Genomic DNA, 17,799 nt, shown 5'->3' on the forward strand with positions numbered 1-17,799 from the left:
GCACCAGGGTTGTCTAGCAGGCAGTGGAGCTGAAGTGGTGCAGACGTGGCATGTTTTGGGGTACGTTATGTCTGGGTCACCTTACTGGGATGACTGGAACTATAGTGAGCACTGGCCAGGGTGTTACAGTGTGCACTGTGCTGGGGCAACTTTGGTGGAATGGCTGGAGTGGTGTGAGCTAGTGGCCCAGAGCTCAGTGAGGCGGTAGGCCAGTGACAGTGCCTGGACCTTTCTCCCATCTATACTATTAGGGTAGATGAGGAACATAAACCATGGTGCTCACCAGCCTCTCCAATCTAGAGAGAGATCCAGCAGCTCCCTCATTGTTTGCTGGGGTTTTAGGGATGACTCTTTCCTACCTTGGTTTTTTAGGTTTTGGCGGGGGGGGGGGGGGTTCTGTGCTCCAGGACACCCAGGGCTGCTGTGGGCTAGGGACCCAGGGCTGAGGTGGCAGGAAACTCTGGCACCTGCTCCCTATCTGTGCTATCAAGGTGTTCAGGGGAGTGTAAACCAAGGTACTTGCCGGCCCCTCTGACCCAGAGAGAGTTCCAGCAGCTCTCCCATTTGGTGGAGTTATAAGGCTGGATCTTTTGTATACTAATTGCTCTTTTAAACCACAGCTTTTTTTCTATGCCCTAGGGCAGATGAATCTGCTCCAGGTCCCTCGGTGCTGTCCTTCCTCACTGCGGTTCACAGGGGTGGGCTTCTTTTCATCGCCAGTTTCTACCTCTCTTGCCGTTTTTTTTGTGTGCGCTGTTGTAGAGAGGCCATTCCAGCAACCCTCAGCTCTTCAGGAGGACTTGCTCTGTAAATCAGTGCAGAGTCAGTGCGTCCACAGAGGAGGGGTGTTCAGTTTTCCTGCATTGCCGTCCTGGACCAGACTCAGTACTTTATTTTTATGAAACTCAAATGCAAAACATGAAAAACTCTCAAGTAATCAACAGAATATTCAGTGCTTAGGAAGAAAGAGCCGATGAATTCAATTTACATTTTAAACTATTTAATAGAGGTATTTGTTGTGTATATGATTTTAGTTTAATAGAAACACAAAATTTTTCTCTGGAAACACTTAACCTGAGTGGAAAATGAAATCAGAACTGAAGAGATTTTAATGCACAAAAACAATTCTCCTCAAACTATAAGCAATGATTCCCAGCTGTGGAGTTTCTCTGCAGTTCAGGGTTCAGACCCAGGACAGGAATGAGGGAAAACTCCTTGTAGGTCAAAAGCTCTGCTGAAGTCATAGGATTGTATTTGTGGGCCCTTAATCAGAGTGAGCTTTCTCAAACACCCCCGGAAGGAGGTCTGGCTGCTCAGGCAATTTTGCTTCACGTCAGCTGTTAAAGAAGAAAGAAGACGTCTTCTTTAATTTTGTTAAACGACAGCGATAGCACAGCCGGAACAAAAATAATGTCAAGTGGTTTCTCTATCAAAATTAGAAGGCAATGAAAATAATTTAAGTCACAACTGTACCTTAACCGAGTCACAACTATGTATTAATTATTTGTAATAATTACTTGGAACCTCTGAAATGCATAATTCAAATCCAGAATTAGTATGAGAAGTTAAGATCGTGTTTGTCCCCTAAAATGATTTCCTACTCTGGGGGTCACCTAAGATCAGTCACCTTGGTGAAGTCATCTAGCTTACTTTACATGGGATCCCTTATTCTCAGAGTCTTACCTAAGGGTGAATTTACGCGTGTTATTTTAAATTTCCAAGTATTCCTAGATATTTGAAATAACCTTTCTAAAAATGTAAAGGATTTGTCATCCAAACTATTTTTCTTAACCGCTATTCTATATCCACCTGAACTAAGACTTCCTTAGTGACAATGCTTTTTAAAAGTGAGTGGGCCAAGCAGACATCCATACGTACCAGGATAGCCACCGACATAAATAGGATTGTTGGTGTCTGCCGAGGTGGACTGGGTATGTGGACTTTCAGCATGAACTGCATTCCCATCAACAATCAGAACCAAGCGGTGTTTGCTTTTCTGAGCTTGAAGTGTGTGCCATTTTCCATCGCAGAGAGCAGTGGTAGTTTTGGGCTTGTATGTGGCTGTTATCCTACCGGCACCATTGTTAACGTGAAACAAGATCTAGACCAGCAAGACACAGGCAGATACCTTGGTGAATTCTTCCATATCTAAGGAACACAATCCATTTATATAATGCTCCTGAAGTGGATAAAATCCCAAAATTCTAAAAAGGAAGGCAAACTATGAAAAACTGATTTTGAAAAATAGCCTCTAAAGGATTCAGATTTTATTACTCTCCAAATTACAGAAAGGACCAGTCACCACCTCCATGGGAATAAGCCTTGAGCCACTGTTTTTGCACTACATCCTCAAATCAGAGGCTCATATTCAGGATAGCAGGAGCTGATGGGTTGACTGAGGGTTAGTTCGTAGCAGCTGACTAGCACCTATGAAGGAATGTTTACTCGCTGTCTTCTGACAGACTGTAGGTGCTCTACCATAGCAAGTGGTAACACACACACAAAAATCTATGATTTGCAACAAAAGATGGCAGGGAAGACTTGCAAGCATACTATGGTAAGGTTCTTATGCTGTATGTGAGGTGGTGTAGTGTATTTCGAGGTAGACTGTAACAAATTGTAGATTATAAACCCTTGGGTGACAGCTAGGCATAGTTTTAAAGGAAAAAAGGTAAAATATACATCAGAAATTACATTTTTGGCAATTGTTATACTTCTGGTAACATTTTTCAGATGTCACATTTTTTCAAAATTCTTTTGAAGTGCAGATGAGGAAGAATTTGGCTGCAAGTCCCAGTACAGAGAGGCAAGCAGTATGATGTTGAGGCAGCTCTGTGTAGACATGAGGATGAAATAAGGGGGAGGGGGGGTAAAAGGGTGAAGGGTAAGGGATACTTTCTTATATCCTCCTCATCCCCATTCTAGGATGTCCTAGGAGCCAGAAACCCAGTGGGGGAATAAGGAGAGTTACTAGAAACAAGCATGTAAGATTGGAAAAAAAAGACTTGTTCCTTCCCTTGCAGGAGGCAGTAGCTTAAGAAGATTTAAGCATTGGTCCCAGAGCAACACAAGTTGACCACAGTGCAAGAGAAGTGGTGCAAAGTGCAGTTGGGTAGAGACTGGATTTGAGAGACCCTCTTCCACCCCTCCCTGGCCTAGGAGTTGGCTGGCAGAAAATCCCCAGTTCGCATCTGGCCCTCGGGGGACGCAGAAGATTGCTAAAGAGGAAGAGGCAGCTGTGCTCCTGACTGGATGGGAGGGCTGATCTGCAAGGGATGCTGGCCAAAGCTCCAGGATCAGTCCTCACACACTGGTGATGCTGAGACCTCAGACCACTCATTACAATCTGCACAAAAGACTTGGTTGTGCCTGAAAACTAGGAGACTCAAGTCATACCTCTACTACTGTCAAGAGAGAGCTTGCAGAAAAGAAAAAAGACAAGGAAGACTCTTCATTCACATCTTTCCTGCACCCAGATGGCCCCAGCAGGGTGAAGAAGGAGAATGAGAACTAGGAGAAACTCTGGAAGCACTTTTCAAGCGAAAGAAACTAAGGTACTGCTAATTGTTAAATTTATTTTATTCCCAACATGAGGAGGACTGGAAGCTAAAAAGCAAAAGCAGAGTAGTTACAGAAAAAATTTATGTTTTTTGCATTGAGAAAAATTAGATGATGGTATACCCATCCCATGGAATACTCTGTAATAAAAAGAAATGAACTGTTGACACATACGACAAGCCAGATCAACTACCAGGAAATGAGGTTGAGTGTAAAAAGCCAATTTTAAGAGGATACAGGCTGCATCATATGGTTTATATAGCGATTATAAAATAATGGAGAGCTGCAGAACAGATTTGTGATTGCCCAGCATTAGGGAGGCACTTGTAGATACGAAGGTCTGGCCCTACAGAGCATTGTGGTAATGGTACAATTAAGTGTCTTGATTGTAAGAGTGGATACATAAAGCTAAACAAGATACACATAATAAAATTGTATAGAGCTACACACACACCTGTACACATACAACTGGTGTAACTTAAAAAGTCTGGATTGTGCCAATGTCAATTTCATGGATTTGATGTTGCATTAGAGTTATGCAAGCTGATAACCCTGGAGGAGCCTGGGGGAAGGGTGCAACAGGACCTCCCTGAACATGTTACTCTAAATTGTTCTCAACCTATAATTATTTCCAAATAAGTTAACAAATATTAGGGAGGGTAAGAGCATCAGTTTGGCAACTTTCAGATGGTGTAGTATAGTTGTAATTTTGCTTTAAATTTAATTTCAATTCTTTTGTCATTTGTAATCTTTTTAGGATTAACTGAACCTTTTCTGCACTCTATTGAAATGGATCATGGAAATTTGGATCTAGGTATTCCTACTGTTTCTCAATTGCTCTGTTTCTGACCCTGGGGTAAGCAGGAACCTCACCGAGATCAAGCACCTACCTTGCCATTTACAATCTCTAATCCGATGGCATCTACTTTGGCGCTGCTGATCCCCAGGAGGACACCGTTTTCAGAGGTGGTACGAAATTCCAGTGTGATGTTTACATCTGATCGGACTTTGTAGCCTTCCTTGACTGAAGAATACAAAGGTAACCTCCTGTTAGGGGTGAGCCTGGCCCAAGAAGGCTCAGGGTCAAAGAGGTCAGGGGCTGGCTGGCTGTGCATTTTGGCTCCTGGCTCAGGAAGCCTGGCTCTAGCTCTTTCATCCTCACTAGCAAGTCATTTTTACCCTCTGAGCCTCAGCTTCCTCATCTGTAAGATGAAGTGATGCTCTTAAAGAAGACCTATGCCATCATCAGGGCTAAGCCAGACTAGAGTCAGGGCAGGCCCATCCTTTCATCTAGAGCCACAGAGGGAAAAAGCAGAAGGATTTGATCCATAGAATCCCATCATCATCTAGCCAGGAATAGTCCATTCTATTTTCCCAATACTGGGTATGTCATCATTTACTGAGAAGATTAGCACTCACACAGGATTTTTTAAAGTGGGGTTAATGAAATGGATATTTTATTTAGGTGATAAGAAAACTGAAAAACCAAACTGGGGATATGTAGCAGGCAATCGGTCAGTCCAGGGTTAAAGGGGAATTGGGACTGAAAGAAAGATGTGTGCTAGCTCTTCCCTCTGCCCACCTTCCCATCCCTAATCTTCCACCAGAGCCTCCCTGGAAGCCAGAGAAATGTGATTCCCTGTGATAGAAAGCAGAACAGAGGTCAAGAGGAGCATGGTCCTGAGTGCAAGTAGGAGTTTAACAGCAGGAGTTTAACCAAAAAGCCTTGAGGAATTTGCATTCTAAGGCATTTTTGACATTTAAATTCCTCTACTTAGGATCAGTATTTTTTTTTTTTTTAAAGATTTTATTTATTTGACAGAGATCACAAGTAGGCAGAGAGGGGGAAGCAGGCTCCCTGCTGAGCAGAGAGCCCGATGCGGGGCTCGATCCCAGGACCCTGGGATCATGACCTGAGCTGAAGGCAGAGGCTTTAACCCACTGAGCCACCCAGGCGCCCCTAGGATCAATATTTTTAACAATCTCAATGGAGTCATTTTCTTCATCAGACCTGACTTGATTTGGCTGGTCTAGATATTTTATGCTGATTTTTGTCAAAGGCATTTATTAACTTGGGCAGTAACAATATGCCTTACATAATTCAGGGGAAGTACAGATGAAACCAGTACCACATGCGTGCCCTCTGCCAGGAAGTGCAGCATTGCTGGTGGGAGCGAGCCTGCATCAGGTCATCTGGATAGCATGCAAGGGAGAAGGCTTTTGTATTAGAAGTTGAGAAATCTGGATAAACTGGAACACTTAACTCACTGCTGTCTTGCTGCAGGCCTGTCCAGGAGGCCTGCCCCAGCATTTCATTCTTGGATCAATATCAGAGTGCAGGCTAATAAACCCAAAGATTTCTTTCATGTTGATAATACATACCAAGAGCTGCATATCCACTTCCTTCAAAAAAAGTTCCTTCCTGGGCCACTGCATAGCACCTAGTTACTGAAAATGCAGACACTGGCTTTTCCTTGTCCAGCTGTTTGCCATTCACTGTCACCTCCCCAATGCAGGCAGGGACACTATGGGTGATCTAAAACAAATGATAGGACAATAGATGCTCTAAGTATATTGAAAGTATAATGAGAAAGCCAGTTTTTCCTCTGTTTCACCAAAACATTAAAATATTAGCTTTTGGTTTTTAAAATTGGATTTCCACAATAGTCTACATAAACATCTAACTGAAAGAAAGCTACTAGCTAGTAGGATTTGGCTTTCAGTAAAGGTGTTTTCTGTGATTAGGGTTAAGTAGTGTGGAATTCAAGAATGCTGGGTTTTCTAATCTGCAAATACAAATCCACTAGTTTTCCTGAATTGTACCAGGGCTAAATGGCTGTGGAAAGGGAAATGTTCATTAACAGGAAAGGCTGGCTGAGCTTCAAGGGCTTCTTTTTTTTTTTTTTTTTTTTTTTTTTTAAAAGATTTTTATTTAGTTATTTGACAGAGATCACAAGTAGGCAGAGAGGCAGGCAGAGAGAGGAGGAAGCAGGCTTCCTGATGAGCAGAGAGCCCGATGCGGGGCTCGATCCCAGGACCCTGGGATCACGACCTGAGCCGAAGGCAGAGGCTTTAACCCACTGAGCCACCCAGGCGCCCCAGCTTCAAGGGCTTCTAAGGGGAAGCCCAAACATAAAATCTGGGGACAAGATTTTAAAAGGTTTGTATCATGTAGCCAAGCCCTAGTCTCAAACAAGATAATTTAACAAACATTTTCCTTTACAAAAGAAAAAAGACAAAAACACAGACACAATAAAGGTAAAATGGGCTCCAGAAAACACTGCGTACATTTCCAATGTTCCTGGCCCTGTAGTCAGAGGGAAGGCCTCCTAGGTACAGCTTTCCTTCCACATCCAACATGGTCCCATCTCCCACAGCGGTCACCGTGGGGGCCTCCTGGCCATCGACCATCATGAAGCCCTTTCTTTTAAAGTGCTCTGTCTTGACCTAGAACAAAATGAGAATATTCAGTTTTTAAGGAATCTGAGAAAACAACAGATATTTGTTTGCAACATCTCTTCATTATTGCTATAAATAGCCTGAATGAGACCCTAAAGAATGGCTCCGATTTCCACACAGTCGGTGCTGAAGAGCCAGAGCCTGGCAGGAGATGTGGGCAGGCACAGGTAAAGCACATATTAGAACAGGAAGTGCTCCTGAGTCCTAGTTATAAGAAAGCAAATGCTGTGATCTAGGGGTGGGCTCCTTCACCCCACAGGTGGGTTTGATCTACTTCTCATCAAGTCGAGAACACTTTTGGAACCTTTCATTCATTCCACCACTGTCTGCCGAGTGCCTCTTAGGTGTCAGGCACCGAGCTAAGCCCTGGTCATACTTCAGGATGTCACAAATGTCCCAGCCTGCAAGGATCTTATATGCTATAGGGGAGATAGTACACACAAAGCAAGCTAGATCATTTTCATGACTGTGAACTGGATGGAATAAAACTTAGCATGAGTGATTACAATCTTCCTGAGAGCATACCGTGTGCCATCTGCCATCATTGATCAGTGCAGGGTGGGAAACTGTTGTTCTGCCTTTCCCAAGATCAAACAGGAAGTGAAGGTGGCCTCCGTGCAGCTGGAGTGTGGCATAATCAACTTGGTTCTGATGAGCCATGTAGTAAATCAGACCGCTGGAGGCGAATGTTCGGATACGCAGCTGAACTGAGAGCCTGGAGGAAAACAAGAGCTCGGCCCTCAGAAAGGAATAAACTTTCACTTTTAAAAATAACCTCAGAGAGAGAACCCAATCATTATTTCAGTTTTTACATTGAAAGGTCTCAGCAGAGAATCATTCATTCATCCATCCATTCATCCAATTAATGGTTACCCTATATGTATATCTGCCAGGAACTGTTCTAGATGCTAAGGCTGAAGCAGTGAACATAGAGGAATGTCCTTTCTCCTACAAAACTAATACCAGAAATCTATCAGATAAAACTGGGTCAAGAGAGGCAAACTGGTGGGTGGTTCTATTAAGTAGGCAGGCAGGCAGCTCTGAAAAGATGGTATTTCCACTGAGCTCTGAATGACAGGAGCAAGCCCTACAAAGCCCAGCAGGATAGACTTGTATTACGTTTTTGGACAGCACAGAGTTTGTGAAAACAATGGCCTGATTTGGCAGGACAGCCAGGAATCCCCTAGCAGGGCTCCAGGGACACAGCACCCCACAGCAGTGGACGGAAGCTGGCATCTGGGTGGCTGTCGCAGAAGGGAGCACAGCATCACCAAAGCGCTCAGGGACCAGGAAAGGAAAGGAGTGTGTGGCCCTGCCCTCGTGGATGAGGGGCTCTGGGAGGCAGTATTTCCATCTGTACTGCAGTGGGGAGTCAGTCCTGAGGGGAGTGGGCAGGGCTTGATTGACATCTTCAAAGGAACCTGTGCTGTGAAGAAGCCCTGTATGAGGCCAGGGGGCCAGCAGGCATTAGCAGGCAGCTGTTGCAACCATCCACAGAGGCCGGGTCCTGGTGGCTTCGACCGGGGGCTTGTGGGGAATGCAGAGGGGATGAACTAATTCATGAAATGTTCTGGAAGAATAGGACCTGTACATGGACTGAATTTGCAGAGAGGGAATGAAAATAACCATCTCTAGGTTAGGGTCCTAGGCACCGAGAGGAAGGGTGCTGATGTCTACTGAAATAGCAAAGATGGGACGGCAGGTTTAGAGGAAGACTGAATTCTCTCTTGGTATGTTGGTGTGGAGGAGCCAGTCGGGGATACACCTCCACAGTCCTAAGCAGAGGTCAGGGCTAGACGTGTGGGTGCTGGTACGAATAGAGGATATTTTAAAGCCGCTGAAATATGGAAGTTCCCCTGAGAGAATACACAGAAGAGGGCCGGGCCTTCTCTGATAGAAGAGGAACCAGCAGAGGAGACCGAGCAGAGAAGGGCCGAGAGAGCAGGAAATCAGGAGTGTGTGGGGCTAAGACAGCCAAGTACCTGTGATAGTGCTGAGGTCCCAACAAAGAAGGGCTCCCGGGATGCGGGCACAGCAGGTCTGGGATAACTGTGGCAAGAGCAATCAAGAAGTGAGGGGAGGCTGACTGGGCGGGTGGAGAGGAACGAGAGGGGAGAAGGGCAGACTGCCACAGGAGACCGCCTTCGTTTGTTTTTAAATAAGGCAGTTCTTTCAAGAAATCTTGAAATAACAGCCAGGATACTGTGCGGGTAGAGTGGGATATGGAGTCTCTCAGAGTTTAAGTTAGGAACTACCAGAGCGGGAATGGTTACCAGCATAAACACAGTGTCTGGGTTTGAATCCCATTCTGCTGTGTGTCCTGAGCAGGTGACTTGACTTCCCTGTGCCTGTTTCCTTATCTATAAAAGAGCAAATAAAGAGCATACCTTCCTCATAGAGTAGTTATGAGTCAGGGGGTACAGTTAAATACTGAGGGACAAGGGTCTGCTCCTCTTGTTAATACTGATGCTGCTGAGGGTGGTGATGTCTCTGAGAGAAGTGATAGGCTCCAGAGGGCATAGAGGGGACAATAGGACCCCCTCCTCTGTGGTAGCATGGGAAGAGGTACAACGTGCAGACAAAGGCATGGGAGTGCTCTTTCTGGTAGTGGACAGATGAGGGAGTTCTCTGTGTTCACTGAGGCAGTCATCGGCTGGGGCATGGAGAGAGGCTGTGGGGATTTTGAGTTTTGAGATGAGAGAAGCTATGAGACGTAAAAAAAAAAAAAAGTGAACATATTAGAGAACAGTACCGGCTGCCCATGTGATTTGGGAGTTCCATCTGAATTCTCTGGCTTCACGTCCAACCAGGGAGGGAAGAGATACACAATTCTACAGCCTTGACCACCAGTTTGGGTCCTGGCATGGATTAGCCAAGTAGCAGTTTTACCCAGGGCCAGTGTGCAAAGGAACACCAGTCATAATGGCATTGGGCCCATCCGGGTCGGGGGTAAACTGTGCTGGGGGGCTGCAGTTGGTGCTGAGAAAGCATGAGGGCTTTGAGGTCTTGATACTTTTGAGGAGCTGCTGGGATGGGAAGTAACAGAAGGGAGGCGGCTGATTAATAGGATGCTTCAGATAGAGATTTTGGAGGTGGAATGGGTGTTTACAAAGTAGGGTAGAGTATGACTATGGGGAGAGGGTGGCTGAAGAAAGCCCTCTGACAGGAGCCAGAGGACTTGGAAGGTCAGACGTGGAGCTGCTGAATTCATGGAGAATGATGGCCTGAGCTGTGGAACAAAGACACTGAGTCAATGTCTGAAGCCAGGGTGATGGAGGGGGCGGTAACGATGGGTGCAGTCTGAAGGGTTTGGAGAAGTGGACAAATGTTGAATGTGGGCTGGCTTAGCCAAGCAAGGGTCCTTGGGGATAAGCAGGTGTGAGGGCGAGAAGGACCGGGCAGATTAGTGTAGGTATGGCACCAAGGAGTTTGAGGGGTGCAGTGAATGAGTTTGGGGGGATAATTTGATCAGATTAGTAAGTGCTTACAATAGAGTAGGGTTGAAAATCCAGATGATAATAGATCCAAAGGACTTGAGATTCTAGAATAAGAGGAATTTAGAGAGATAACCTACCTATGTGCTTTCCTACATTCATACACAGGGGCAGCAACCGGCCTTCCTCAGAAGGGGTAAGAACAAACCACAGGGACCCCACTGAACCACATCTGAAGCATCGGTTGTACACAAGGCCTGCATTCCTGTTCTCTGCCTTCTCACCACTGAGGAATACCTCCCTGTCCATCTCTCTGTGAGACGCCTAATAAAGACTTCAGAACGATACCCACCTCTTTCTGACAGCCAGCTGATTGAAAGGCAACACGAAATGGCTGCTTTGCATGAGGCCAAACTGGTGAGCACTGGGGATATAGTCTGGGGCTCTGTCCACAGCACACTGTTCCTGTAATAAGAGATGCAGACAGACTCTCACCACAGAGCCAGGGCCGCCCCTGACATGTACAAGTTTTTCCCTAAAGAAAACCTCTCTGAAGCAATTGGATCAGAACAGCAACAGCTACAAATATGTGTTGACACAGACTCAGTCTTTGCTTTGAATAGTTTACTTGCTATCTCTTCATCTCTGAGAAGGCAATTAGAGCTTCTGGCTTTCACCTCAGTCCCACTCAGGTTTGCTTAAAATTCCCCTGAATTTTCATCAGGGGAAGGGCCAGAGGGTATCAGCGGCCACAGGAGTGGCTACAGCCTGTGCACCAGGAAACAGACCCTGCAGGGTCTCTGAGGGGGACGTCTGATGCCTCCCAGGCAGTGGCAGGGGAGGGGGGACAGCATCCACTGTGGGAGGGGGTCTGCTTGGGAACAGCGCCCTCCACACAGTGAGTCCGAACCACGTGAGGCCTCACACTCACATATCTGGCTTCTGGGGGAGGGAGGGGTGGGTGTGGATGCTACCAAGAGAGCAGGCTGGAAGTCCAAGATCGGCTATGCTTGGAAGGTACTGCTCTTTGCCTGACTGATCCACCGTCTACATGATTAGAGTACATGCCTTAACCAAGGAAGTGGAGGAACCAGAAAAAGGAAAAGAAAATGAAAACTAGTAACTGACATTAAAAATATTTGGTCAATACATACACGGTAGAATACTACTCAGCTGTCAAAAAGAATGAAATATTGCCATTGGCAGTGACATGGGCAGAGCTACACAGTGATGCCAAGTGGAATGAGCTGCCGAGTGATGGTAAGGGGAATAAGTCAGAGAAAGACAAATACTGTATGGCTTCACTTATATGTGGAATTTAAGAACTAAAACAGATGAACATATGGGAAGGGAGGGGGAAAAAAAAGAGAAACCATAAGAGACTTAATGATAGAGAACAAATTGATTGTTGGAGGGGGGACTTGTGAGGGATGGGCTCGATGGAGGGTGTTCATTAAGGAGGGCATGTGATGCATATAACACCCAGTGCTCAGCACAGCTGATAAACTGTTGAACACTACATCTGAGGCTAATGATGCACTGCTCTATGTTGGCTAATTGAATTAAAAAAAAAAAAAAGATTAAGGAAAGCCCCTCTTACCAGACGTGGTAAAGGCTGGGGCTCTGGCAGGCGCTCACTGTCCTCTCCGTGAAGAGTGAGCTTCGGCCTTTCTGAAAGCAAGCAGGTGTCCAAGTCCACCTGTTCATTGCCAGCCGCACTTGTGAAATCCAAATGTCTAGATACAGAGTGTTTACAAAATTAAGATACTGCAAGTCAACAGGAACCAACATCATTTGATTATTGAACACTAAAATCCATGAAAAACCATTCATCCATTACTCTTAGAGTAACCAAATGGACTGTCTTCCACAGCAATTAGAAGTCCATTTATCTTACCCTCTTGTTTGATTCTTTGGCCCACCCCACTCCAAGCCCTCCCCATGTTGTCTACCTGGCCACCAGCCTCCAGAGTGGGCTCAAATGCTGTCCGCTCCTCCTGCAGCCGGGGCAGAGCTAAGGGAAAGACTATGGTTCTGGCCCTCAACAGTAGTGCACACTGTCCTCAGTTAAACACTGATTTCTTCCTTACAGGTTTGCATCTGCCAGGAAGTCATGAATTACACTTGTCCTCCTTCCCTTCACTCTGTAGCCCTTGCAACATGTCCCGTCTATATGTACCCTCTTGGCACTTTCTGAGGACATGGCTGTGAATGGCACAGAAACATTTCTGCCTTGTGGATTTCCCAGCCTCATTGCTTTCAGGAGGAAGAAGACGAATCAATTGTGTATTCATAAACAGAGAACTGGGTGAATAAATTAATCAACTGTACAAATGAGTAAACCAAGGCTCTGACATTAGAATTGTGCTGAAACCCAATGTACTTTTATTCTTTTACATATCAAGGACTCTTAAGAGATTCTTTCACAGAGGACACGGTGACCCTCAAAGATCCAAGTCCTTGTTTGAGGTCTTAAGGCAAAATCAGCTGCCCAGCTAGGAGGGGAGCTTCAGCCTCCTGATGCCCCCCGCAAACTCTGGTTCCATTATACGCCCCCCCCCCAACAGATCAGCACAGCATCTGACCCACTAGCACTCTTACCTACGCAGAGAGTGACTGAGGAAGAAATAACTGCCTGTGGGCACATGTCAGTTTTCTTCCTCCTCATTGAGCTCCACAGAGAAAACAGACTAAGAGTTCTTCATTAGACAGTCATTGTTGTAGGAGGAACCATTAATAATCTGAAGCTGTAAGGAGCCCGGCTATAACGGTTCCTTTAAAGCAGTGAGCTCAAGACAGCAAGAAACTTGCATCACAAAATCTCTGTTCCCTGGAATTCATGTCAAAAGTGTATTTGACCTTTGATGTTTATTGATAGTCCTATAGAGCTAATGTTCAATGGTTTTTGTTTTGTTTTTTGTCTCTTGTTTTTTTAATTCTAGGATACCAGATCTATCCATCATTCTAATCCAGTAAAATCCATGTGGGTGACTGTTGTGATAGAACAATGGGATTTACTTTTTATTCAGAAACTTAGGATTTTAGGCAAACTCAAACAGCAGAGTTAGCAGATCAGTGTCAGTACTCAGCAATAAAAGATTTCTAGCAAGTGCAGAAACATGTTGAGAGCTCGGTTACACTTACTCCATATTAAAGATCAGGTTTTTGATACAGCCATGGAATGATCTTCTCATCTTGAGCACTGAGTTCCCCTCCTCCTCTGGAATCCCCCCTATGTACAGCTTGGATACATTTATTGCCTTGCTTTCTGCTGAGGGGCCCAACTTCATTTCTACAGGATTGGTCTCGTCCATTTGGACAGTGATAACTCTAAAAGGTCAAAGGAGAAAAGAAAAGCTTTTAAATATAATGAAACATAACTGTCTATTTTAATATATAATTCCACAAGTTCATACTGAATGATTAAAGTTCATACTGAAAGATAAATTTTAACATGACACTATGTGAATAAAAAGGTGAATCTTGAAAATGAAAACTTACAATTGAACATTCTCCCCAAATGAATGGGTATTATTAAATGCTGTTGAATTCAATTGCTTTTCAGAGGGTATTGTTCTTTTACTTTACCGTAATGAAATAATCCAGCATGCTTTTAAAATATTTGGCCTACAGTTTTGGAGGGAAATACATAGGAATGTTGATATAACACTATTTACTATTTTAACTATTTACTATGCTACTATTTACTATTTTTCCATTTGCTATTTAGTATTGATGTAATGTTACCTACGAACACTATGGTACTATTGGCCACAGAATTAATCTGATCTTAGACAATATATACTGGGCTCCAGAAAAAAGCAGGGTTAAGGTTTTTCAATTTTGAAAATTCCAAATATCTTACTTTGAAGCAGATGAGATTAATTTCTAGAGAGGTATTCTAGCAAGGTTCCAGAATTATTTTGGAACTATAAAATCTCTGAATTCTCATGACCTCATACTCATCATCCCAATCATTTCACTGCGAAGAGTATCCTAACAAGGTTCCTGTTGGTGAGGTCACCATGCCCTTGTACACAAATACCTCCCGGTCCTTATCAGGGAAATGGAATGTTCTCGTCCGTCGCCATATGTGCCCTTAGGAGCACGCAGGAGAGCTCTTCTCAGGCTTGTTCCGTCCCCCGTGTTAATATGCACTTCTATGTGGCCCTCAATCAGCATGATGGAAAAGAAGGGCTGGGAAGGTTGCTAAGAGATTTCAGATAGAAAAAACATTACTATGTGATTTTTTAAATTACTATCTTATGAAGGCAATGTGGAATATTAAACAAGTAAGCAATTCATTAAGAATATCACCATCTCCATCTAACACAACTCTTGTATTTTATATATGGCCTTCTAATCTCTGCTCATATAACTTATATTTGGCATTATGCTCATATCACTAACCATATCAGAAATTGCCATTTCTACATAGCCTTCACACTTTTTTTTAAAAGATTTTATTTATTTGACAGATCACAAGTAGGCAGCAGCAGGCAGAGAGAGAGGGGAAAGCTGGCTCCCTGCTGAGCAGAGAGCCTGATGCAGGGCTCCATCCCAGGACCCTGAGATCATGACCTGAGCCGAAGGCAGAGGCTTAACCCACTGAGCCACCCAGGCGCCCCAAGCCTTCACACTTTTTATTGCTATATTATGTGCCAACAAATAGGTACGTTTGAAGTATTGATCAATTTTTTATTGTTAAAAATTTAGTTTCCAATTTTTTCTTAACCGTACATAATGCTTTTTGCCTGTGAAATTGTTTCTAACATTTCTAAAAGTGGGATTAAAAGGTTTAAGAGTTTGGAACTTATTAAAGCTCTGAGAACTATTTTGCCACATTAAAAATAGCTCCACCAGCAGAACTGGAATACGAGTGCCTCACAATCTCCTTGTGAGCCTTGGATGACAGCATACCATTTTGCTGACATAGCAGCAATCTTTGATTAGCAAATGGTCCTGTTAAGAATGGTGGAGGGAAACAGTCTACCGGTTCTTTCAAAATTGAACCACAAAATTATCATGTGACCTAGCAAGTCCACTCCTAGATACATATACCCAGAAGAACTCAAGGCACTCAAGATACCCAAACAAATACTTGTATGTGAATGTCCATAGCATTATTCATAACAGCCAAAAATGTAGACACAGCCCAAATGTCCATCAGTGAATAAATTATGCCATGTACACACAGCAGAATATCAATTCAGCCATAAAAATGAAGTGCTGACACCTGCCACCACATGGATGAACCTCTAAAACACACCAAGTGGAAGACATGGACAATCACACGCTGTATGAGCCCATGTCTGTGAAATCTGGAGAACAGGGCGTTCATTCACTAATACAGAAAGAAGACTGGCGATCGCCAGGGATGGGGAGTGACTGCTTCATGACACAGGCTTCTATCTGGGGTGACAAAAATGTTTTGGAACTAGACAGAGGAGATGGCCTCACAACATTGTGAAGCACTCAATGCTACTAAATTGTTCACTTGAAATGGTTACTTTTATGTTACATGAATTTCATCTCAACTAGGAAAAAAAGGAAAAGATAGAGTCCATACACCACTGTGTCATTGTTAGACCTTCTCTAAGTGGCTCGGGAGGCACGAGGGGTCCACAGACTGGTGTTCCAGTCCTGGTTCTGACCTAAGTCAGCTGTGTGACCTTGGACAGGATAATAAGGTTCTCTGAACCCATTTCCTCCTCAGCAAAATGTAGGAAACAGCATTCACCCCGTGCTGTGGCTGTAATAATTACACAGCAATGTCTGTGAAGTCTCGTGCGCAGTAGAGGACAGCAGGCCGCGAGCTGCAGTTAGATGACCCCTACTTCATCGGGACAAGATATTAGCATTCTGTAAAGCCCCTTCAGATTGCATGATTTATGCAAGTTTGAGCAAAGGAAAGACTAAATATCCATGCTCTTAAAGTGGAATATAAATATGGAAAGCCATCAACTTTTCTCTCCTCCTACCACTGGTTCACTGTATTTATCACAGGCCACATTTCTTTCTATCCTGTTTGTAGATAAGGGAAATTGTGCTTCTTGGAGCAGTATACTAAAAAAACTCTGTAAAAATTAAGGATTTACTTACTGTCTTAGCCTTAAAGAGTAACAACCATAACATGGAAAAAAGCCCAGTTTGTGCTATCTGAATGAGTTTGAAAAGAACTAGAGGTAGACAGCAAGTTATCTTCTCAGTAGCTAGACAAGGAAAATGGACTATGTAACACAGAGCAATCGCCGATTCCGAGGGGAAAGACATTCAGCGGTGCAACTTCTACTTATTGAAATGCACACTCATAAGCAACTGGCCACACAGCTACAATAAATGTTCATCACTAAGTCATTCTCCACCTAGTGTTTCTCAAAGTCAGTTCCTTCCTGACCTCCTGGCTGAATAGCAATAACGTTTGAGCTACTTACCCCATGGGCCTGTAGATGACCCTGCTTCTCCCCCTGTCTGCCCAGGGCAACCAGGATGATGCCACTGCTGTTCTTGGTGGCAAATGTGGCCAACAATTCCGATTCTGGTGACAAAGGCTTGGGTGACAGTTCAACGTAGCCGCCTTTCAAGAAGCTAACACTTCGGATAGGCTGGTCACAAAAGAGAGAAAGGAACACCATTAGGCCCACCTGAATGCTACATGGCCCATGGTGGGGGTTACTGCCAGTGTCGCCTTCATGTCTCTTCCATCCCCCCACTGGCTTAGATTTTGTTACCTTACTACATGGATAAGTCAGGGGACATTTATAGAAACTCATTCCAACATTAAAATGCTTCCCACCTCCAGTATACAGCCTTTTCTCACTCCATAGGAATTTCTGAGTAAATCAAAAGTTGATCTGGCTATTTCCAGGTTTTTGATACAGCCCACATAGCTTTTGCTGGTGACACCTCTCCTGTGGGGAAGGGCATAAGAACAACAAAATTTGCATTTTATAACTCCGTTTTTGAAAAAAGGAATAAAAATTGGTCTACAGGCAAAGACGATCTGCTTCTATATGTCATTCTGCAGAAAAGTCTAGGTCTCCCTCTAAGAGGGATATTGATGGTGAAGACTTCAGGTCACATGAATGGTCTTCTTAGGACCAAGAAAGGGGCTGAATTTAATGAGTTAGGCTAAATGGCTACCTAAATAAAATGTTTACTATTTTAAGAGAAGATATTACAGTCACTGCAATTTAAATATACTCATTAAAACATGGGCCAATTACGAAAGACAGTACACAGTTATAAGGAAATAGTAGCATGTAGATTAAAACCCAAGTTTCATGTAGGGTAGAACATGGATATAAGCCTCCCATGGAAGCAGGTGTGGACAGAACTCCTCCCTAGG

The 17,799-nt window shown here is 44.1% G+C and overlaps 1 protein-coding gene across 1 annotated transcript in view; it reads right to left on the minus strand.

The window, feature by feature from the left end:
- Nucleotides 1-986: 986 nt before the first annotated feature.
- LAMA1 (laminin subunit alpha 1) overlaps nucleotides 987-17,799 on the minus strand; it is a gene marked incomplete at its 5' end in the record, with an annotated part of 156,939 nt that continues 140,126 nt past the window's right edge. Inside the window, 12 exons of the mRNA XM_080821508.1 lie at nucleotides 987-1,337; nucleotides 1,879-2,101; nucleotides 4,449-4,582; nucleotides 5,941-6,094; nucleotides 6,847-7,005; nucleotides 7,543-7,732; nucleotides 10,804-10,916; nucleotides 12,052-12,187; nucleotides 13,596-13,781; nucleotides 14,497-14,648; nucleotides 16,886-17,056; nucleotides 17,248-17,362. Of these exons, the coding sequence (XP_080677634.1) occupies nucleotides 1,177-1,337; nucleotides 1,879-2,101; nucleotides 4,449-4,582; nucleotides 5,941-6,094; nucleotides 6,847-7,005; nucleotides 7,543-7,732; nucleotides 10,804-10,916; nucleotides 12,052-12,187; nucleotides 13,596-13,781; nucleotides 14,497-14,648; nucleotides 16,886-17,056; nucleotides 17,248-17,362 (1,894 nt within the window). The 3' untranslated portion in view covers nucleotides 987-1,176. The remainder of the gene's footprint in view (nucleotides 1,338-1,878; nucleotides 2,102-4,448; nucleotides 4,583-5,940; nucleotides 6,095-6,846; nucleotides 7,006-7,542; nucleotides 7,733-10,803; nucleotides 10,917-12,051; nucleotides 12,188-13,595; nucleotides 13,782-14,496; nucleotides 14,649-16,885; nucleotides 17,057-17,247; nucleotides 17,363-17,799) is intronic.

This window comes from Martes martes (genome assembly GCF_963455335.1).
Source record: "Martes martes genome assembly, chromosome: 13".
Classification (NCBI taxonomy): Eukaryota; Metazoa; Chordata; class Mammalia; order Carnivora; family Mustelidae; genus Martes; species Martes martes.